We start from the raw sequence: 24,386 nt of genomic DNA on the forward strand, positions 1-24,386 counted from the left end.
AGTGGATTTCCCTATTTCTGGTTTCTTCCTTTTCTAGTTAATTTTGTATATTCATGACAGTCTATTATTGAAACATTGCTTCCCTTAATGCCTTTGCTTTCTGTTGATGATCTGCTTTTGTTGATTACTTTTATATATTTTATTAATACACAGTTGTTTGTATGCTTTTCCCTCCTACCTATTAGACTAAGAGTAAGTGGCAACTGTTTTTGTTTTTGTTTTTTGGTATCTTCCAGCATTTAGTAGAGCCTGGAACATGGTAAGTACTTAATGAATGCTGCTGAGTGCCAAACTTTTGTCCTATTATTCCTCTCCTCAGACTTCAAATAACTTGCTACTTTCTCTTGCATCAAATAAAAATTCTTCTGCCTAATTTCCAAGTTTCTTGAAAATCTGACTCTTCCTTCCAAATCTTTAGATACTTATAAATAATAAGCCTAGTTATTATCTTCAATCAAAATTAACACTCTGGGATTCATGACCAGCTTAACCATAATTTATTAGAATATATAATTAAAATACCAGAGGACTCTGACCTCCAGCTCCCATCCCAGAGTTATATTGCTGATTAGTGTGTACCATATTTATACATCCCCACTCACCTGATTATGTGTTAGTCATTTACTCCCTTTTCTTACCTCAATTTCTCCCCCAACTTCCCAGCAAGCACATACATTTTCCACCTCTTTCTCTGGGAAGCACTAATTAAACACTGCTTTTGAAAAGAGCATGTCAATCAATCTCTCTATGGCCTCAATCTCCATTCCCGTATTTCTCAAACCATAGCAATATTCTGTAGCTACCATTTATATATGTAGATATACATACAAATACATATATATATATACACACACACACACATATATGTAGTCTTCCCCTTTTAGAATATAATCTACAGGGGAGGTTGGTACTGTTTTTGTTTGTATTTCTAAAGGTTGAAAAAATGTCTGGCATATAGTGCTTTATCAATACTTGTTCATTCCTTCAAAGAGACAAACTAAAAAATTACGATTTTAAAATAAGTAATTTGCAGGAGATGTACATAAAAATAGGCTAAGCTATATATATATCAATACACACTTTTGTAAGAAGTTGAGGAGACATCAACCATCACCTTTTAAAGCTTCATCCAATGGGCACTCTGAAGCAGGAAGAGAATACACATTCAAGCACTTATTAGCCAGGAATCTGATCTCTTTCACAGGTGACTGCATACTTGTCACCTCATTACCTTCCCTTAAAAGTGAAAGAGGGAGGAAAGAGGAAGAAATCTTAAATACTTTTTTTATTTAAGAAAAACATCTTTATTAAACTCTCTACTTAGTTTTACCATGAGTTCAGTAAAAATGAAATCTGCATTGTCACATAAAGTTGAACGGGACTTCTAGTCTTTTGGGGATGTTGTTCACTTCAACTTAAACCTATACTGGCTACCTTGGAAATACAGGATAATTTTGTTTTAATTCTTTATTCCAATAAATTTATACATGTAAACTTTCTGTGCCATTTCATATGCTAGTAAATACAGGTATCACTTCCACACTGCAGTTGCTCCACCAAAGTTTTACTATATTGTAGGTTGGCATAAGAAATTAAATGGGAATTGGGAGGGGGGAGTTTTGAGGAAGCTGCATATGACATATGAAGACCATCACATGATACAGAAAAAAGTTTAGAAACTCAGAAATGCATAAAATATATGTAGAGCACACAATTTTTAAAAGTTATAATCAGTAAACAATTAAAGTGTGAAAATATGCAAAAGCCAGCAGACAGTACCCAAAATCTAGAAATGTAGAGCCCTCTTAACATTAACCTACATATAGCCTATGACCAAATACTTAACTGAGATTTTACAATAAGGTACTGTAAACACTACATCAAAGAAAAATAAAAAAATTCAGACTTCTCAGATATGAAGGGAGGGCCAGAAAATTTTACATGGATTTTCTGGATTGCAGAAGTGCTATCCCCATGTCCCCCAAGATATGGAAAGGATACCTGAAGTTCCTGCCTAGGAATTCCTAACTGAAAGGAGATGTTGCAGAGACTTGACCTAACCCAATTCATGATAGTGTTCATAATGTCCATGGGGGGTGGGAGGGCAGCTGGGTGGCTCAGTGGATTGAGAGCCAGGCCTGGAGATGGGAGGTCCTAGGTTCAAATCTGGCCTCAGGCATTTCCCAGCTGTGTGATCCTGGGCAAGTCACTTAACCCCCATTGCCTAGCCCATACCACTCTTCTGCCTTAGAACCAATACACAGTATTGACTCCAAGACGGAAGGTAAGGGTTTATAAAAAAAATAATGTCCATAATGCATTGTCACCTGAAAGAACATCAGGGTGTCATACTCAAAGTGCTTACAGGATCTTCCTTTTAGTTACAATTAATGGAGTACTAAAGCACATTGTATTGATCTAAAGCACTGCATGTCTTTATCATTTCACAAAAGTGTACATTACAAGGACCAAAATAGCAAAAATTCCTCACTTATTAAGAAAAGGAAGAGTATTTTTTCTTAATGAATCATTTTTAAATTTAACTGTATGAAGGTGTACTACTTGGCCTATGCCAAGATTTGGAAGTTAATGGCAAAAATCTGAATGTCATAAGAACTCAAGACTGATTTCCTACCTTTGTGTCATGACAGTACTTGGGAGGAATGGCTGGCTGGCTACCGGTTGCCTTTTACAAAACCTCCTGTTGCTTTGAAGCACCTTTGTTATCTAAAAATAAAAAAAGGTAAATGCAAATTTCCAAATAGCTAAATAGAATTTTTTTTGATGATTTTGTTTTTTAGCCTCTCTATAAATGGGATTGTTTCTACTAAAGCCCTCTTTTGATGTCTCACTTTGATGTGGAGGTAATCACAGTTCAGACAGGTCTAGTCATTCCGGGAAAGTTCTGAGTAAAGATATGGCTGTTCATCTTATATGCTGTTATCCAAAGACTAGGAGAGCTAAGTTAGGAAGTTCATCCCCACAGGGCTTGTTGCTAGGGAATTTAGTTTTCTGTTTTGTTTTGTTTTGTTTTTACCACAACAGCAATTCATGGACACTTCATACTGTGGCAAGGATAAGGTTATGATCTCTATTAGTGGAAAGAATACACATATATAGAATACCTAAAGGTCCTGTACAGGGCAGAACTCAAGAGAATATAGAAAGTACCTGAACCATGATAGCTGGAGGGATTCTCTCTCGGATACACTTCACATAATCAACTGTTGCCTCAAGAACTGAAGCAGCATCATTCTTCCTCCCCTTTATATATGGCAAGAGTGTTCGCAGCTGCTCACAGCATTCTTTGATTCGTTCTCTGCTCAAAAATACTAAACGTAAGTAAATCAACCTACCCACTCTTGGAAAAACACAAATCACCCAATCTTTAGGACACCAAGGGGAGTGAATTTTTCCTCCAATACAGGTGCATTGGGATAATCTGTATTTCACTGGGAGCCAAAAGCCTTCTTAGTCATTTGTACTATATCTTTCCTATTACTTTAAAAGGAAGACAGGAAACTGGTTGTTTCAAGAATTAAATACTGGGTGATACATGATAACCCATTGCTATACTTGCTCCATCCCTGTTACATCCTGGGATTATGCAACAAAGTCTGAATTTAAGGGAAAGGGTTGTAACATAGTAGTATTATGTTCAGATAGTCAGGAAGAAGACATTCTCACTCTGTCATTTACAGAAATTAGTAAAATTCTCCTTCAAGATGGATGAACAGACAAAAGCACAGATGGCAAATACCAATGGTGATATGAATACCCCACATTTATTCAGAACTTTGCTGGCTGTTGTGTTTTCCTCACAACACTGAAAAAAGTGATACAACTATTATCATCCCCATTTTATGGATATGAAAAAGGCTCAGAGAGGTTAAAAGATTTGCTCAAAGTCATATAATTATGCCTGAAAGCAAGATTAAAACTCAGTTCTAATTCCAAGTCCAGTGATCTTCCCATTATCCCTTTTCATGACATAAATTCTTGAAATGATACAAGAGACCCAAGAACTCACCTATTATCCTTTGTAATACATATTTAATTAACTTTTTTTAATGTAAGGGAAAAGGCTGGTTCTTTTAATTAGAATGAATCATTCAAACTATAAGAGCCTGCTGGCCTGATTTCAAGTAGACATTAGACTAAATTGGTAAGAATTTGACTAGAAGTTGTAAAGGAAATCTACACTCCTTTAGAATATTTTTTTCTTTTCTCCCCAGTACATAGCAAAGTATTTGGTACATTGTGGGTGCTTAACTAAGTTCTTGCTGATTAATTAAATACAAAAATATATTTTACAAAGAAAAAGAACTCATTACAATCAGATCTTAGTAACAATGAGGAGTGTTACTTAAGTTCTTTTAGAGGCTATTGATGGTTGATCTTATTTGAAACATTAAAACAGTTCACTACTAATAAAAATACACTAACTTCTATCATGGAAAAATTCTTCCTTTTTGTGTTTAGAAAAATATGTGGAACAAAAAAAATAGTGTGACAAAAAGCATAAACAAATGTCTATCGCTCAATTATATATATATATATTTTTTTTTTACATATATATATCAGCCTGATTCTGACCTAAATCAGACCAAGATCAAGGAACAGTGAGTCTGTTTACAATTTATTTTCAACAGAGAAGAACTGTAGGAGGATTCAAAGTGGTTTGGGTTTAAATCAGTCAATTATGTCTTTCTTGGGAACATACAAACTTCTGGAAACAAATACTATTGTGGCTCTCTGATCACCTGATATGGGCTCATGATCCTTCTTCCATCTTTTTTGAAACACTATAGTTTGGTCAATATTGGAATTACTTTCATGTATGGAGGAAGAAAGATAAAATTCACTATGATGCTAACCCCATTACATTCACTCTTATGTGAATGAAACTTTGAAAAATATTACATACTTCAATAGTTTGGTCTAATATTTTTATCCTTGTTTCATCTATCTTTGCCACAAAGATTATAGACTCATTGACTAAAAAACTCCACAAAACATCATTTCAAGAATTTATGTCAAGAAAAGGGATAATGGCCTTAATGTGAAAGAGATTTTTGCAGTGAGCATATTATGAATCTCTTCTCTGCATCCTGGTTTCTGTGACTCTAAGACACAGCTAAAATCTCACCTTCTACTAGAAGTCTTTCTTGACCTCCCCTTAAGCCAAGTGCTTTCTTTCTGTGATTATCTCTAATTTATTTTGTATGTATCTTGTTTGTATTTGCATGTTGTGTCCCCCATTATACTGTGGGATCTTTGAGACCAGGTTTTAAAGAGAAAAGATCCTTCTTATAACCTTACTACTTAATGTGGAATATATTAGACACTTAAATGGTCACTGCCTTGACTTGACTTTTTATGCAAGTACATGTATACAAATGAAATTTTTTACCAAGAATATTTTTTTGGGATCAGAATTAGGATTTTATCAATGCCAATCAACTTTATCTTGTTACTTTGGGAATGGACAGTTTTATTCTGTGGCAAGACAGTGTTAACTGGTTGCTTCCTCTACAACTTTTTGGGGGTAGGGCAGGAAAGATGGAGAAAGCAGTTAGAATTCCTTTACAACTCAGCAAACAGATTTTCTGGTCCTTAAACGATGCCACTGAATGAACACCTTTTAGTCTATCACACATTAGGCCTCTCATTATTAACCATAGTGACTAGTTTTCACATTGACTCTTTTTTTTACAGTACTATCAATTGAATTATGAACAACATAAATTTAAATCCCACTACAAAGGGAACAGTGCTACAAATAATTACATGTAAATTCACCTCCTTAGCTTTTCTTTGCTTGAATGAAGAAGAGAAATCTTTTTGCTTTTCCTGGAATCAGATAATGAAGCTTTTTGTCCAACTCCAGGACTGTCTCCTAATGAAGTGGAACTAGAAACAAAAGAAAAACATAAAAAAGGTCAAAGGCATAAGTAAATAGCCTAGCAAACCAATACAATTCTCAAAGGACACTTCATAATATCCTGTTCAATATTATACATTATGAATCATGTAATATTTAGTTCACCAGAAGTTTTCTACTTATATATTTCTTTTTTTTCCTTTTAAACATTATTTTATTTGGCCATTTTCAAACATTATTCATTAGAAACAAAGATCATTTTCTTTTCCTCTCCACCCCTCCCCACCATTCCTCCCATTGGCGAAGTGTGATTCCTCTGGGTATCACATGTGTCCCCAATACACACTCATTTCCATGTTATTAGTTTTTGCATTAGGGTGTTCATTTAGAGTCTTTCCTCAATCATATATATCCCCTCCACCCCTGTAGTCAAGCTGTTGCCTTTCCTCAGTGTTTTTACTCCCACCATTTGTCCTCTGCTTGTGGGTAGTGTTTTTTTCTTCTTGATCCCTGCAGGATCATTGCATTGTCACTAATGGAGAAGTACATTTCGTTTGATTGTATCACAATGTGTCAGTCTCTGTGTACAATGTTTTCCTGGTTCTGTTCTTTTCGCTCTGCATCACTTCCTGGAGGTCATTCCAGTCTCCATGGAATTCCTTCCCTTTATTATTCCTTTGAGCACAATAGTATTCCATCACCAACATATACAATTTGTTCAGCCATTCCCCAATTAAAGGACAGAAAGCTGAGGACAGAAGAGCTGTCAGTTAAGTGACAGTTCCTTTGGAATGTTCCTGGGAAAAACAGTTGGAGCCAAGCCAGCAGCTGAACTGGGCTGGACTTACTTCAGACCTAGGCTGAGAGGCTTTTTTGGCTTCTGACAGAGTGATGGAGAAGAAGCTGGGGTTTCTGGGTTTTGGACTAAGTTTTAGCTGCTTGTGGCTGATGTAGATTGAAGTAAGAATCAGAACATTATATACAAAGATGGCAACACTGTCAAGAAAAACAACTTTGAAAGATTCTGCTCAACATAATGACCAGTCATGCCTTCAGATGACTTAAGATAAACACTGATATCGAAGTGACCAACTCAAGCAGTGGAAAAGGAAACAGATTTTTGTAGATGGCTACTGTATGTTTTGCTTGACTAAGCTTAATAGTTAGAGGTTTCACTCCTACCCTTACCTTTATCTTGGTATTTAAATAGGAATGAGTTATGGGGGAGAAAAGGACTGAAAAATAGGGATCCCCAAAAAAGAGCCACTGAAATATTTTTAAAATGCTAAAAACAGACTAGAAAGAATCAGATAAGCAGGACTGTTTTGCAAGTAACATATGGAATATATATGTTAATATTATATATAAATTACATACATATATAAAATATATAACAGACATATATATGAATTAAGTAGTAGGAAATTGGATATTTCACAGATTCACCATTTCATAAGAGCCCTCTTTCTGTGTTCTGCAATGCAAATGGAAATGCTCAGAATTTGTTTGAAGTTTTCTTTTTTGGTTTTTATGTGCATAAGTTTTTAAAAGAATAAAATCTAATGGTCTTTCCTCAATTCTCTTCCTTTGATTTCTCTGGTGCCTTTGACCTTGCTCCTCTTCATCTCCTCTACTCTGTGTTTTGGCAACACTGTCCTCATAGTTTTTACCTCTCTCTCTCTGATGAACTGTTCCTTCTCTATTTTGATGATTATTGGTCTCAACTGTGGATATACCCCAAGACTATTCTGGGCCCCCTTCACTTTTCTTTCTGCCCTTAGTGACCTCATCAAATTCCATGGAAGCAATTATCCCTATGCATACAAATCCTATCCAGTACTAATCATTCTCCCAAGTCCCAATTTCACATCATCTCAACACATCCAAAAGAAAACTAATTTTCTTTTCCCTTCCCCAACCTTCCCCAATTCAAAACATCCCTATTAGGGAAAAAGAAAGGGATTGAGCATTTATTAAGGATCTATCATATGCCAGGAACTCTGCTAAATGTTTTCCAATGATCTTTGCAACAGTCCTAGGATACAGGTATAATTATTATCCCAATTTTACAGTTGAGGAAACTGAGGTCAAGAAAAATTACATGACTTGCCCTTGGTCACACAGCTAGTAAGAGTCTGAGGCCAGATTTAAATTCAGGTCTTCCTTATTCAAGATCCAATGCTGCACCAATCTGCTGCACCATGTAGCTTCCTTGTAGTCAAGGGCAAGTCATCCTTCTAGTCAACTAGGTTCTTGACCTCAGAGTGATCCTTCACTTGTGACTCTCCCCACCTATTAAATCATTCACTAAATCTTCTGTCTCTAAAACATCTCCTGCATTAATCACCCTCCCTGTTCTACAAAGTTAGCTTTACTCTAGTTTAGGTCCTCATCACCTCTTGCCTAGACAATTGCAATAGCCTCCTATTTGGTCTCTTTGTTTAAAGTCTTCACCATCCTCCAAAGAGCTATTAAAGTAATTTTCCTAAAGCCCAGATTTGATTATGTTACCCCTCCCACTCAGTAAACTGTTACTTATTGCTTTTAGGATCAAATAGAAACTCCTCTTTGACAGTTAAAGCTGTAGCCCCCTCCTACCTCCTCTTCAAGCTTCTTATACTTTACTTGCCTTCCTGCACTTTATAATCCAACCATAAAGATCTATTTAGTGTTTTCCATCTTCTGCCTTGCTTCCATGTATTTGTCCTAATGGTCTGTCATGCCTGGAATACACTCCCCTCTTCATCTCTGTTGCTCAAAAGCCCCTTCAAAATTCTGCTCATACACCATATTTTCAAGGAAGTCTTTTCTAGTTCCCTCAGAAGCATGTGCATCTCTTCCCAAAACGATCTTGTATGATATTTTGTATAAATTTCTATGTGAACATGTTATGATCCATTTAAATTCAAACTCCCCTGTTGCATTTTTGTCTCTGTTCTCATTGTGTTTAGCATGAAGCATGAAATACAGTAAGTGCTTAATAAGTACTTACTGATTAACTGAAATGAGATTAGGCAAATAATGATGTTTTAATAACAATAAGGCACCAGAGAAATATGAAGTATAAGTCATGTTGTTTTTGCTAATCATCTTAGAAAAGTGGTCATCTAGCCTCTGAAAGGCTGGCTAACTCATTAGGCAGCCTGTTTCTTTCTTTCTTTCTTTTTTTTGTTCCTTGAGGAATTTCTTCCTAGAATAGATGTGAAATCTGATTTCTATATCTTTAATTGATCAGGTTTGCCACTAGCCTCTAGAGGTAAAAGAACCAATCTCATCCCTATTCCACATGATAGTATTTCAAACATTTGAAGACAGTTATCATATTCCACACCCCTGAAGTCCTCTTTTCCCCGAGTTCCTTTGGTTCCTTCAGTGGTTTCTCATATTCCATGATTTCCTCACCATCCTAGTCATCAGCCTTTAGATGACGTATGGTTTTTAAAAATGTAGTTCCAATGCCAGGGACTCAGTCAAACACTCCAGACGATACCTAACTATTTTAGAATACAGTGGTGACTATTACTTTCATTAGTCTGGACATTAAGTTTCTAGTAATACAGTTTCATATTATGTAAAAAAATTTCACTTTTAACACACTCTTGGCTTATACTGAACATACATTCAATTTAGAATCACAGTCTCAACCCTTTCATTTTACTGATGATGAAATAGCCCCAGAGGAATTGATTTATCCTATTTTAGCTAGATTTTAATCTAGCTCCTCTGACTCCCAATAGAGTACTATACATACTGCAAGTATTCCATACATTTTGTTAAGTATGCAAATAGTGTCCAAATCATAATTTTTTAAAGCATAAGAAACTAACCTGTGAGGGTCTAGATCAGTGGAACCATCTCTTGGGGTTTCATTAAAAGATCTCTGTTGGGATGGTCTGAAGCCTTCTCTTCTGATTACATTTTCAATCTGAGCTGAAATTTAAAAGAGAACAATATCAGCTCTTTTTTAATTCTGAAAACACTGAAAGAATAGCTACTAATCAAATGCAGAAATTCTGATCTGGAATGCAGCTGTCACTTTTCATTCAATAGATCTTAACAATTTAATGCTTTTTAAATCAAAAGGAGCTTACAAATGTATTTCTACAAGAACGTTTAAATGAATTGGCTGAATAGAGCATAAAAAATACAAGGCATACAGAGAAAAACAAACAGGATACAACATGATACATCTGGCTTTCTTCCAACTAGGTTCTATCTAGAGTAACCCTATGACAGCTGAAGTTGTGGCATACTCAAATGAGTAATATACCCAGAAAAAAAATCAAGCTCTGGTTTTCAGGTAAGTGCCTTGAGAGAATCGAAATGTGCATGAGTGCACTGGACAGCTGCACCACCCAAATATGACATCTAAAAGATTCACTGCAGCTGCCTAACCCAAGAGAAAAGATGAGATCAACTGGCAGCATAGAAGAGCATGTTATAAATGTTAAAAGGCATTGGACAGGTGCTAGAAAGCAGCTGTTCTATTTCCACTAAAGAAAGGCTAAGAGAATAGTCTTCTAGAAGGGGCTTTTGGTCACAGTGGTTAGCCATTTCTAAGAAGAGATCGGAGCCTGGGAAGGTTGTAAGACCCTGGAACATTACCAAAATAGATTCTATAATTATGCACCGAAATATTAAAAGGACCAGGTAGCCAATTAAATGTTATCTGGAAACTACCTTACAGATGAAATCATTAGAGCAGTTTCTTCTAGCCCTCTTTCTGTGACTCTTCAAAAAAAGATGCAAATGCCACCTTTGCTTAGAAGGTTTTCGTAACTTAAGTACCATAGACTGAGAAAAATCTGTATCACTGATGATCAATAATTCTAGCAGAGATGAAGGTTGGAAGTTGACTTTCATGCAAATTGAAAAGGCAAATAAAACTAATCCACTTAAGTTGTTTAGATAAGATTTTCAGGGCAGTGAGTGGAGTCAGGAAATCTGAATTCTAACCAAATTTTTCACTAACTGGTTAACTTTTGGGAAATTCAAATTTCTTTAAATATATAATGAAGATAACAGTTAACTTATTGACTTTTAAAATAGTGAAATGAGGCACTGTTTATGAAGGTGTTCTGAAAATCATAAGATATATAAATACTGAATATTAATGGGACTACATTTTATGTTTACTCATATGGAATTATACTGACAAAGCATGATGCATTGCATTTTGGCAGTTAGATGGTACAAATGCATAGAGCACTGGGCCCAAAGTCATAAAACCTTGAGTTAAAATTTGGTTTTTGATACTTACTAAGATATGTGACTCTGGGTTAAGTCACTTAATTTCTATTTGTCTCAATTTTCTTAACCGAAAAGCATTTTCCTCAAAGGTTTGTTGTGAGGATCAGATGGCATATTTATAATACACTTAACACAGTGTGTGGTATATAATGGATGCTATATAAATGCTTATTTTTAAAACTAAGGAATAGTTGAGTAAAAATTGCTAAGAACAAATTGTGTGCATGTACAAATGGTTATATAGAAGCCTAGATATTTCACCTCAGAGCATTGTTGATGACTTTACAAGTGAAGGTCTTTGCTTTTTCAATAGGTATGAACACCCTATGGAGTATCTCAGCATCAGCTATAATTGAAGTATGTCAGGCTATTGTACAATCTAAGTTGTACCCTAGAATGTATGCTACATGAAAATAAAGACTTAGGGAGGTTCTTTGTGTTCCCAATACCTAGCACACTGCCTTGCATGTGGTAGAGGTGGATCATAAATGGGCTTATAAATGGAAGTAGGGTTGGAAATTTGAGACATTCAGAGACAGCTAAGCATAAACCAGATATCAAAAAAAAAAAAAATAGAAAGCAGACCTGGACCCCTGAGAAAGGCAAAAGTGGGAAAGCCTCCTTTCCTATGTAATAAAACCATCACCACTTCAACCCCAGAAATGGCAGCATGGAGAGGCAGTGATAGAACCTTTTGGCTGTAGAGTTGGTAGCTGCAGAAAGGGAAACAATGTGGCTATGCATTTAAAGGAGTGGGTAAATGTTCTTGAAACCCAGTTCTATCCAAAATTATCTGTTAGAGTTCATGAATTGAAAATTAAGAATGTGATCTAAATGGGAACTGCAAGAAGGGACCAAACCATAAGGTGAAAAAGCAAAATTTGGATGTTACCTTCTACTCTTGCCATGCATTATTGAAATGGTGCCAGATATATGGAAAACGAGTTGTTTCTCTAATAACCTAAATTCATTTCCTTCCAAGGGGGCTCCAAACCACTGGGAATGCACCATAAAGTTGCAGGTCTATAAAGGTCTTCAGGGTAGAAAATAGGACTCATTAGGGGGAGGACAATGCTGTGATTATTATTGGCTCCTGTCTTGTGGTGGTATTTTTCCCCCTGTATTCTTTCTCTAGGATAAAATTAGAGGCAATCTTGTATATGATATGCATTAGAACATGAAGTGGCAACTAGAAACCTCTATCCAAATCTGTTGAGATCTAGAAATAAGACATTTGCTGAAATTGTCTGGAAAATTATTCAAAGGGAAATTTGGGGAGCATCTCTACCCTACCAAAAAAAAAAAAGCCTAAGTGCCTGAACTTCTGAACTACAGTTTACCCTCTTATGGCAAACAATATTCACAACATTGATTTTAAGCTAGCCTATGAAGAATTATTCCAATGTAGAACAAAACACATTTGAACCAGAAATCTGGGTTCCCAGTTCTACCACTAATTTACTCTAGGATCTAGAGTATCTAGTTAACTTCTGGGATAGGAGTTCTTAACCAAGAAATATTTTTATAACTGTATTTCAACATAATTTTGCATATTTTATCTTGTGCATTAAAAATTATTCTGAAACTGCTATTTTGTCCATGATACCAAAAAAACATTTGAGAACCTTTGGTCTCTAGGGTTCCATTTGCTCATCTGACAAAAGGAGTTGGGTTAGATGACCTCTGGGGCCCCTTCAAATGAAATTCTGTCTCTCTGACTGTCAGAGTGTATACTGTGTACAATGTCATTGTTCTACAAATAGTATATAGAAATGTTGAATAAGATGCCTATTTCTAAATACCATTTTAAATACATAATATAACAAGACATGTCTTAAACTTCTGGAAATTCATTTTTCACTTACCAGTTTTTGAGAAGAAGGTTTTCCAATAATTTAGTACAATACTCATTTTTTCCATTGTTAATGGTTCTGTTAAAATAATATCTGCTCCGTGGCCTGAAATGCAATCTAAGAATCTTTGGATTAAATAGTGATCTAGCTGTTTTCATTTGGTGAGAAAGCAAAGAGTCTACCAGAGTGGCACATACCTTCAAAATTTTCAGGGATTATAAAAACAAACAGCAAGTGTGTGTTTTTCTTTTTGCCAAATCTGGAGGGGAAAAACATCAAGTTAAAATGACACAAAATAAACACTCAAAATTCCAAGTTTAGAAGCTTAGTTGTTATTTAGAATGGCTTTCCCTGGATATTCTATAATCTGAAATTATGACAATATGATGAAAACCCATTGGTTCAGACTCCACTAGTCTATAAACTATGGTAAAACTGACATAGATTATGCTCATGTTTGCCCTTCTATTTATTTAAAAATAAAAGACCTTAACACTATGACAAATCAGATTTTTGGGAGAAATATTTTAAACCATCATATTTAAAGAAAAATTACTTTAGGCAGCAAGAAATTGTATGCAATTGATTTATCTATTACAAAACATTTTTATTTCTTCATTAAGAAGAAATTAGACCTCTAGGAAAAAGGCATTTCTCTGACTTCTACTCCTGGTTATGCGATCAACTAGCTGTGTGACTCTGGGTAAGTCACTTAACAGCCTTAGATATTGCCATGTTTGACTAAATGATCTCCTCAGTCTTTCAGTAAGAAAGGAATATGATTCTAGAACTATGATTCCTTAATTTAAAACTCCCTAAAACACTTCTTTCAGACATTAATAACCTACTTCTTATTCTGAATGCCTAGCATAATGACAAGCATATATGTTCCAGGTACTTAATAAACTTATTGGTTTTAGTTATTTTATTTACTTGAAAGTTACAAGGTGGCATCCCATTAAAAACATTATCTAATTTGCTGAGTTTCCACTCATTTAGTCTAAACTTTCCCTTACATTTTGTAACATGATATTTAACCCATAGGCATTAATTTAAATTGGATCCTGCTTCATGAGATGCAGAGTTCTTAGGATTAAGTGTGATTCGCTCTAGATAAGGAGAAAAGAAATGCTCATGAGGGAACATGCATAAAACATCTATTCTGAGAGCAAAAGCAAGGTGAGTGTGGCACAGTGAATATAACACTGGTCTTTGTATCAGGAAGAACAAAGTTTGAATATTATTTAAGAAGCTTACTAACTCTAGGTAAATCATTTAACCTTTCTCAGCCTTATTTTCCTTATCTTTAGAGATGACATGAAAATAGATATAATAGCATCTACCTCACAGGATGGTTGCTAAGATTTTATAAATTCTAAAGTGCTATGGAAATGTTAGTTATTATAAAAATCAGAAGAAAAAAATGGAAGTCTTACAGAATTTTCTCAGTCTTCATCCTCTTTGACCTCACTACAACTTACAACATTGATGATTACACCATACTACCTACATATTCCCTTTCCTCTTTTGATTGCCATAACACTATTCTCCTGGTTCTACTTATTTGGAGATTTCTTTTTAGTTTTCTTTGTTGGCTTCTGATCAGTTTTCCACCTCAATGGAAATTGATATCCTGCTCTCTCCTGAGTGTTCTTGTTTTTCATTCATTCCTGAATATGTAATTATCTTCTCTATAAGTTGAACTCACAAAATCTAGCCCCAATCTTTCTCCCAACTCTGGTCACACACTAGCTACTACTTGACTATTAGCATCTCAAACTAAACAGCAACAAATTAAAATATATTCCCTCTGACTGACCCCTCATCCAAATTTGCCTCTTTCTGTTGATACTACCATCTTTCTAGTCACTAGAGGTAGAACCTTGCAGTTATAAAGGACTTTTTCCTTTCCTTATACTTCTAAATCCCATCAATTGCCAAGTCTTGCCAATTCTGCTTTCCCAATATCTTTCACATACATCCTCTTCTCTTCCTTAACCATACTAGTCAAGCCCGCATCTCTTCTCCCTTCCACTGCTAGAATAAAAAGGATTCTAAGTGATCTTCTTGCTTCAAGTCCCCTCTCCAATTCAGCCTTTAGAGAGATGTCAAGATAATTTTCCTTAGGTCCAGTTTTGACTATGTTATACTCTGCTCAAAAATCTATTGTTATGGCTCTTCAGTTGTTTCAGTCATATCAGACTTTTCATGACATCATTTCAGGTTTCTTAGTAAAGATAATGGAGTGGTTTGCCATTTCCTTCTCTAGCTTATTTTACAGTTGAGGAAACTGAAGCAGAATTAAGTGATTTGCTCAGTCACATGGCTAGCAAGTGTTCAAAGCCTGATCTGAACTCCAGAAGATAAGTCTTTCTGACTGGCCCTCCACAAAAAACTTTAACAACTTCCTATTGTCCATAACATAAAATACAAACTCCTCAACCTTAAAGTCCTAAATAAAATAGCCCCTATATGTTCTAGACTAGAGGTTTTGTATTACTTTCTTCATGCATATTCCAGTCAAATTAGCCAATAAAGCTGCCCCTGAAATTCAATATTGTTCTGCAATCTCCATTCATTTGCATAGGTGACCTTTTTCCCCACACCTAGAGTTTACTGCCTTTCTTATTCCAGTCTCAGGATACATTCTGCATGCACCTTGACAAACTATCTCTTTTTGTGGTCTTTCTTGGGTCCCTGCCATTTAATGAATTCACTTTCCTTACATTTCATGCTATATCCTGGCAGCATAAAGTAAGCTCTCTGAGGGCAAGGCTGTTCCCTTTCATCTTTACATTCTTCAGGATCTAACTTCTATTACATACTTAATAAACATTTGGTAAATTGCATGTGGTACAATTAGTACTAATTGATTAAAAGGTTAACAAGAGTTAGCAAGCATTTTATTAATCACTCATTATACACTAAGTCCATTGCAAAATTCTTTACAAATATCTAATTTGATCCAAATAACAATACTCAAAAGGTATGAGGCTACTGTGTTCCACTCCTAAATGGTTCATCATTGTGTGGAGATGATCTTGGATATGTTAAGACTCTTCCAGTTGAGAGATGAGTCTGAAAGGTGTTACCAAGCAGCACAATGACATTTCCCTGATGAATGGATTTCTGTCTTCTGTCTCCTTTCTTTGATATGCAGTAAGGATATTGGGTCCTCAAGGGCAAGGATTTTCTGCTTTGTATTTAGTTCTATTTTACAGAACTGATCTAGTTCTTGAAATTAACCACTAGGCTAAGTTTGGAAAGGCTTTTCACTAGAAGATTGGTCTTTGTGTGATGAGTTTTCTTGACTATAGTAATTGTAAAATAATATTTATGGACTTATTCTGATAAAATAATAGTTCTATTTAAAAAAAAGTTTACTTCTATAATGGAGTATCCAAATAAATGAAACCCTGAAAGCCCCCCTGAAATATTCAAGTACAGTCAGTTCTACTAACAAGCTTGTTTTGAAAATGTGAATTTGTTCCAGAGTGATTGATAAATTAGAGAACTCAAATAAGATGTGAGTTTATTTGTACATGATTTCCTCAGCAAGAAAATAGAAAACCACATACAGTTGAACCACTCACTAAGGACATCCACTTCAAATATCTATCAGCATCCTCAGTTTACTACATGCATCATTCTCTAAAGTTAAATGACATCATTTGACAATAACTCTTCAAATCTTTTCCAAGGTAAAGTGATTTTTTTAATTGCATATCTTCTGGCACAGGAGAAGCTGTGGGCAGAGGAGGAATGGTCTGAACTTTAAGGTCTGTTCCATTTTCCCATTTATAGCCCAGAGAAGCTATTTCTCTCAACCATGCCTGCCTGGGGGCAAGAAGGGTACCAGAGCACAAGTGAAGCAGTAGTCTAAGATTGCTGACACTATCATCATTTATTATAGCATATTTGATATTTCCCTTAAAGGGAGTATATATCACATAACAGTTATATGTATGTATGCTGCTTGTTTATTTAAACATATCTGTGAATATATTTAGATTTTATTGCTCAATTTTTAGGAATTCATATGTCATTATACCAGAACCAACTGTATAGGATATAGTAGATATAATCATAACTATGGAGAGAAAAGAAGAGAAATTAATGCATTTATTACAGCCTAATGTACATTATAATTACTCTGAGCTCTTTCTTTCTCTTCCCAATTAGACTAAAAGCTCTCTGAGGCTTTTAGAATTCAAATCATTCATCTTAATTTCCCAAGTCAAGTATATATAATGCCTTATAAAAGCAGATGCTTAATGCATGTTTTTTGTGAAGAGATGAGTTGCAAATTTGAAGGCATATTGGTGGGGCATGTTGTCCAATTTAGGAAATCAGTTCGAGAAACTAATGCTAACAAATTTCTTCAACAGGATACTTTACACTAGAAATTTCATTTCCCTTACTTCAAAATATCATTGTGTATTTTTTCAAAGAATTACATGACAAAAGTTGCTTGGAGCTCATACTAAAATGTGACCAAATTGTACACATAGATTTTATATGTGCCAGGTTCAGATCATGAGCTTTAAAGCAGAGTCAGCCAGCACTTTTGTATTTGGGATGTGGATGGATTAGTGCAGTATTTATTGCCAACCAAGACAGCTTTCCGACTATAGACTATAGACTATGGGTTTGTATAAAAACATATTCAGTAGTTAATAAGAGTCCCAAGAATCCAACAATCTGTTCATAACCTCAGCTGTTCTTATCCTCTCTCAATTAATAAATTAGACACTAGTGTTTCTAGTTTCCAGGGGCATCAAAATAAAGCCTGGTTCATGTATTCAGTACTGTTTTGTTTTGTTTTTAATTCATGATTCTTTTTCAGTCTCTGTCAAATAATGTATTTGCTACTTTTCTTCTTAGGATAGATCCTTAATCATAGAGGCTGCGTACATTAAAAAAATTGAAGAACTGGCATGGTACAGTGGAAGGCATGCTGCATTTGGAGTCAGAGAACTGAGTTCATATCCGGACTGCCAATCATGCTACCTTAAGCTAAGTCACTTAGCTTGTCTGGACTTCAGTTATTTCATCTGTCAAATGAAGGGACCAGGCAAGATGAGCATTGTGGTCCCTTCTGGAAATAAATATATAAATTATGTGTCCTAAGAACTTATTTCTTGATGAGGTGAACATATTCATCAAGTTTAAATTCAAGATGATTTAAATATAAATATTTTAATTGGCAAAAAACATTCCTTAATTTAAAAAATCTAGGCATTCATCTTTTCAATACAGCATGTATCTACCAAACTTTATACCCTCTTCCCAGCACTCCCAGGAGCTGGTTTTTATCACCAAAGTAGTTTTAATTCTAGTAGTTTCTTTGAATTTACTAAGTATGGCTTTCCTTATTACTTCAAGATTTAACATTAAAATAAGTACTAAGGACATTAAGTTCCCAACTTGGATAATTATTCTACATTGAACTGACCAAGAGAACCATATTGATAGTTTGTGATTTCTAAATTTATAATTTAAAAATCTACTATAGCTCTCAAAGTCTCCAGGAAGCAACTTTCACAGTGCCTAAAAGGGTTTTATGGGATATATGCCTGTGTTCTAAATTAATTGGAGATTTTTAGATCTAACTACCTTGCATTGCTGAAATCCAAGTCATTGCTTCCTAAGAGTTATGTGTGGGAAGGAAATTAAGGCCTGAATAAATTGCCATCCTACCTTTTCCTGGGCGTACCTGGTCATTTAAGACATGATATCAGCAAATTTAGTTCGTGATCTTGGATAAATCATTCCTTTGTCCAGGATATATGTAAAATTAAAGAATGGATAAAATGATCCCTTTCCCTTTAAGCTCTAAAATTTTACATCTACGTAAAATCTATCTAAATAAAAGTCTAGAGAAATTAAAATGACCTATGTCAGAGATCTCAAACTCAAATTGAATGTATGAATTAAGTAGCAGACAGGTGGCACAGTGAAGAAAGCACTGGACTTCAATTAAGGGAAGTCCTGAATTTAAAACCTGCTTCAGACACTTACTAGCTATGCAATCCATGCCAAATCAATGAAGTGCTCTGTGCCTCAGTTTCCTCAATTATAAAATAGGGATAATAATACTTCTATCTCCAGGTGCTGAGGATAAGTGCTTTGTAAATATTTAAATACTAGTTATCATAGTATTTAATCAATTTGTACTTCTGCTATCTACAAGATTTTTTTCAAAAATATCTATAAATCTGATTACCTTCTTGAGAGGTCCAAACACAGGACATACATTGTTTCCCTCCCACCTCACCACCACTATATAGCCCATATTATTAAATAAGATCTCTTTGAAAGAGGAAAAATTTAATATGTGTCCATGGAAAATATTTAAACTACCATATGTAAACATTTACTATAAAAAGGATCCCCATACCTCTCCTGAAATTCAAATGATGTTTTGATTACTTTTATTATTAATGCGGTTTGATTTTTCCACTTGTTCTCTTAATTGGTGTATAATTATTGTCCACTTTCAAATTTTCTACAAATCATATGGGGATGTACAGCCTATATGTTAAGATAAAATTAATCTGAAGAAAGAGAAAAAAGGCTACAAAATATCAAAAGAGGAACTTATAAGTAGGTCAATTGCAGATGAATTTTATATCCTAACCTGAATATGAAGGGATTTCTGTAAGGAGCAGGCTGAACACTGTTAGAACTCTCTGATCATAGAAGATCGATTTTATTTTAGAAATATGTAATCACTCAAACACAAAATTTATGTTAAAGGAGAGGAAAGCTAGACATTACCCAAAGAAAAGAGATTTTCAGAAAATATGTTTTAAAGTGTTCAGGGAAAGAACAGGCAGGATCAAACAGCCTAGTGTTTTGAAGGAATTCAGCCAAAGAATGAGCTTCTGATAAAATGGAAAGAAGAAAACTACTAAATGACACCAATGTGAAGATATGGAAATGATCAACTCAGATTTTTAAAATGACATTTGAAACAAGGCCAAGTCATTGAAGACACAAAAGAGAAGCAAAGCCCCAAGAAAGTGGCATCAGAAGCACTAAATCCCAGAAAATGGTAAGGCTGATGAGACTGGTGACTGATATCAAGACAAAACAAAAATTTTAATCTCCATAAGAGTCTGGAGAAAAAGAAAAATAAACAATCATGCAGTATTAATTAAACAAAGGATAGAACTGGTCCTTGGAGTAGACAGGATGATAATAGAAATGAGCTCTTAAACAAGAGTCCCTAAAAGTCTCCCATTCAATCAAGAAATGTGCACAAACAGGCAAATTCAAAATATATACATAAAACAAAATTTCAGGAAGAGTTGATGAGTAGTAACAAGTAACTTTGAAAATTAGGAAGGGCCTTAATTTTTTTTTAAGTCAAGAGTTAAAGCTTGAAGGGGAATTAGTGCTTCTGAGAAAAGATGAGGCAGAAGAGTGTTCTAGGAATGGGGGGGACAGCTTATGCATTATCTGAAGAAAGTATTGCTTGTTTTTTGCCAAGTGTAAATTTTTAAATCTCAGTGAAACCCTTCACTTCTGCATGACAATCCTATTTGTTCTTCATTTCTAAAATACACTCCACAGAAGTTATTTTTAATCTACATCTCCTGTCCCCTCAGAACTTCTCCACTGCCTTCTTGTTCCCTCATTGACTCCTATTTTATGGAGAAAATTAAATTCCTTCTTTCCTATTTCACATCTCTTTATCATCTTCTACTTTCTCCTCCCAAAGAGTGTGTCTTAATGGGAAAAAAAACCCTGGATTTGTAATCAGAGGACTGAGTTTGAATCCTAGCCCTACTTCTTCCTGCATGTGTGAATTTTGCTAAATCACTATGTCTCTGCTAGATGCTAGGCACTAAGGAATACAAAGACATAAATGAAAGACTCAGTCCTCTAAGAGCTGACATTCTTTCAAGGAAAACAATGTATACATATAAAAGTATACACAACACAAAGACAAAATAAGTAGAAGGCAATATTTGAAGGGAGAAGGCAATAAAAGCTGGGGGATCAGGAAAGGGCATAAGTAGGAAATGGTATTTGAACTGAGCTTTAGAGGAAACGAGAAACAGGAGAAAAGAAACTGCATTTTAGGTTTGGTGGATAGACTGTGCAAAGGCATGGAAATAGGATATGGCATATTATCATAAAGAAAAAGAAACTTAGAGTTTGGTAGAATTATAATATATTCAAGATGGAATACTCCTTTTACCTCAAATTCACTGTCCTTCCTAATCCCCCTATTTCTACTTAGAATCCCTAGGTCTTTTCTAGTTCTAAATCTATGATCTTAATCCTATGACAAGATTGAGTAGTGGGGGCTGAAGCAGGTATCAAACACATGGTCTACAGGCTGCATGGTTCCCATAACACTATCAAGTATGGCCTGAACCAGATTAAAATATTAAAAGGAAATATTTAACAAAATAAAAAATACAGAGATAATTCTAATATGTGGTTTTCTAAGTCAATAAGTAGACCTCTGAGATCCTTATGTACAGGCTCTTATTTCTAATTGGATTTGACATCAGCGCTCTAGAAGACAATATAGTTAGGTGGATTCAAGAACCAGGGAAGTAACTGGTTCTAAAGACACATCAACAATGAGTCAATATCAGCTTAACAAGTTTATATGCCACTTCAAGGTCTATACAATGCCTTCTTCCCAATAAAATAGGAAATGTAAATACTGCATCTTATAGATGAGAAAATGGACATGTAGGTAAAGTGATTCATGCAAGATCAGATAACTAGTAGCCATAAACTATGATTTAAATCCAGAATTTCCCAAGGTGATACTTCAGTAATCTGTACCCTATGCTATTTAAGGAATATATCTCTAGTCTTAGAGATCAATAATTGTCCTTGTGTGTTGTTCAACATTTTAATCCATTACTAAAAGACATTGAATTTTTGGAGGACACAAAGTTTGAAGGGATAACTAACAGTAGATGGAGTTAGAATCAAAAAAGATATTTACAGGTTAGAATATTATACTAGAATCTATTAAAATTAAATATATTAGGGATAAAATCTTATATTTTATTTCCAAAATGGAATTTCACAAGAAAGTAAGTTATAACTAGACATCAATTTATCTGTAGGTTTTAGTAAATTGCAAAATCAAAATGAGTAAAAAACAAACAAACCCATGATATTGAAGCAAAAAAGTTAATGTTGTCAAGACTATAATGAAAATCATATTATTCTGAATAAAGGAGATGATATTTCTATTAAATATACATTGTCTTAATTGGGGCACTTATGGAATAATGCAATTAGTTTGGCAAAGACAAAGGAAATTTAGAATGTGTCCAGGAGATGGGTATTGATACCAACTGAAAAAAAATTTTAAGAGAGAACTGGTTGAAAGAACTGGAGGTATTTCCCCTAAAAATGGCCTGGGAAAATATGTTCATGGTGTTCAAATACCTGAAGGGACCATTTTGTGGATCAGAAGTTAAACTTGTTCTGCTCGTTCCCATAAGACCTAGAGTAGACCAATGAATGGAAGTTGCAAAGAAAAAATTTTCTAACCTTTAAGATGTATTCAAAAATGATGGGATGCCTTGTTAGGAAATGAGTTTCCCTTTCATTGGGGATTTTCAAGGAGAAGCTAGACTTTAGAGCAGGTAGTTTAGAAAGGATTCTTGATCATTTGAAAGGGATGTTCTATAAGGTCACTTCCAACTTAAATTCTGTGAAATTCAATTCTTGGCAGTCAAGTAGACCAAGAAGCTGAATTCTAGTTTGCTCTTGTCCCAAATGATCTTGTTTCTACATTTCCACATTAAAATCATTTTCCTACTCCCTTAGTTTTCTTTATATTTTAAGAAAAATTTTACATTCGGCCATAATTTGTTTTCTTTCAATGATATTTCTATCTGTTGGTTTTAAGAAAATTTGGTTCTCCTTTGAGAAAGAAACTAAATCCTGTCTATGTTCCATGGTCCGCTTGGGAAGCAGAGATAAAAGAATTCTCAAAACACAATCGCTACAGTTTCTAAAAGCTTAAAAATAACTATTGAATAATATGGAAATAAGTCTTGATCAATGTCACATGTAAAACCCAATGGAATTGTGTGTTGGCTATGGGAGGGGGGTGGAAGGAGGGGAGAGAGATATGAATCATGTAACCATGGAAACATTTTCTTAATAAAATTAAATTTAAAAAATAATTATTGAAGAGGGCAGTCATTTGAACATAAGCATACAATGATAGCCATTTAGGGTTAAGATGGACAATAGAGTTCCTTGGTCCCAAATTCCAATTTTTGTTTTCAACTCTAAAAAAAAATTCTAATATTCTATGAATATTGTGACAAAATCCTCTTTGTTTACAAAGTTTACAGGAAATTACTAAACAAATGAACTTTCCTTTTCCTTTTATGTTTAATGATTAGTAAAAAGTGAGGGCTCCATTTTCTGTTGTAACAAGTTCTAAATTTCTTTAGGCTTGGAACATAATAGCATCAGGTTGCAAGAATATGAATTATCAGCCTGCCTACACCAAAACCTTGCACTCTAAATTATAAAAAACTGATTTAGTTTAGTTGAATGCCCTATTATCTCTGAACTTTCTTTTGGCTCATTCTCTAAACAATAAAAGCCCTGCTCTAGCTGTCAACATTTTCTCTTAGTTTGGCAAACAAAGAAAAGCTGAAATGTGTCCAGGAGTCAGGGATCAAGATGTGAACTGAAAAGATTATTTAGAAGAGATCCTATCACTAGTCCTCATGCCTCTCTAGGCTATTCTGCTGACTCTCTGGACTTTCTCTAGCATGCTGGAGAAACCGCCCCACCTTGAAATTCAATCTACCCCCCAACTTTTTACACTGGATGTACCTTCTGCTGTGGCCCCTTCCTCTGAAAGGGCTAGTTCTTCTCACAACCTCCATTTTGAGGAAAGCACTCAGGCAAGCCATGTCTTCATTTTGCCTTAAGATCCCCACTCCCAATCTATTGGACTTTCTCTATCATGCCTTTAAGTAGGTACATTCCTTCCCACACTTCAACTTAATTTTATGTGTTTTGTTTCCTCATTAGAATGTAAGCTCCTTGAGGACAGGGGCTTTCTTTCTCTCTGCTTGTGTCTGTATTCCTAGCACTCAACATAGTGCCTTGCACATGGTAAGTGCTTATCAAATGTTTGTTGACTCAACTTGACTTACCTTGTATAATGTCTACACAAGAGGCATTAGAAATGCTTACTGGTGACTTAGTCAAAATCCATCAAAACAGAAAACATCTCTGATACTTTAAGATTTCCCCCCAAAACTCTTTCTTGCCTCATTCAGAAAGCAGTTTAGGTTGCTATAATAGCAAAATGAAAGGTAGTATGAAGACATACCTTTTTTGCTGTCCCTATAATTGGTCTAACCCAAAGAATAAGAGAGCACCAG

At 34.9% G+C, this 24,386-nt stretch overlaps 1 protein-coding gene across 1 annotated transcript in view; it reads right to left on the bottom strand.

Annotated features, from left to right (window-relative positions):
• SOHLH2 (spermatogenesis and oogenesis specific basic helix-loop-helix 2) overlaps nucleotides 1–24,386 on the bottom strand; it is a 57,864-nt gene that overhangs the window by 23,740 nt on the left and 9,738 nt on the right. Inside the window, exons 3-9 of the mRNA XM_007495326.3 lie at nucleotides 13,185–13,246; nucleotides 13,000–13,104; nucleotides 9,712–9,814; nucleotides 5,803–5,913; nucleotides 3,172–3,319; nucleotides 2,636–2,727; nucleotides 1,115–1,236 (exon numbers count right to left, since the gene is read on the bottom strand). Coding sequence (XP_007495388.1) covers nucleotides 1,115–1,236; nucleotides 2,636–2,727; nucleotides 3,172–3,319; nucleotides 5,803–5,913; nucleotides 9,712–9,814; nucleotides 13,000–13,104; nucleotides 13,185–13,246 — 743 coding nt within the window. The remainder of the gene's footprint in view (nucleotides 1–1,114; nucleotides 1,237–2,635; nucleotides 2,728–3,171; nucleotides 3,320–5,802; nucleotides 5,914–9,711; nucleotides 9,815–12,999; nucleotides 13,105–13,184; nucleotides 13,247–24,386) is intronic.

The sequence above is a fragment of the Monodelphis domestica genome, chromosome 4, assembly GCF_027887165.1.
Source record: "Monodelphis domestica isolate mMonDom1 chromosome 4, mMonDom1.pri, whole genome shotgun sequence".
Classification (NCBI taxonomy): domain Eukaryota; kingdom Metazoa; phylum Chordata; class Mammalia; order Didelphimorphia; family Didelphidae; genus Monodelphis; species Monodelphis domestica.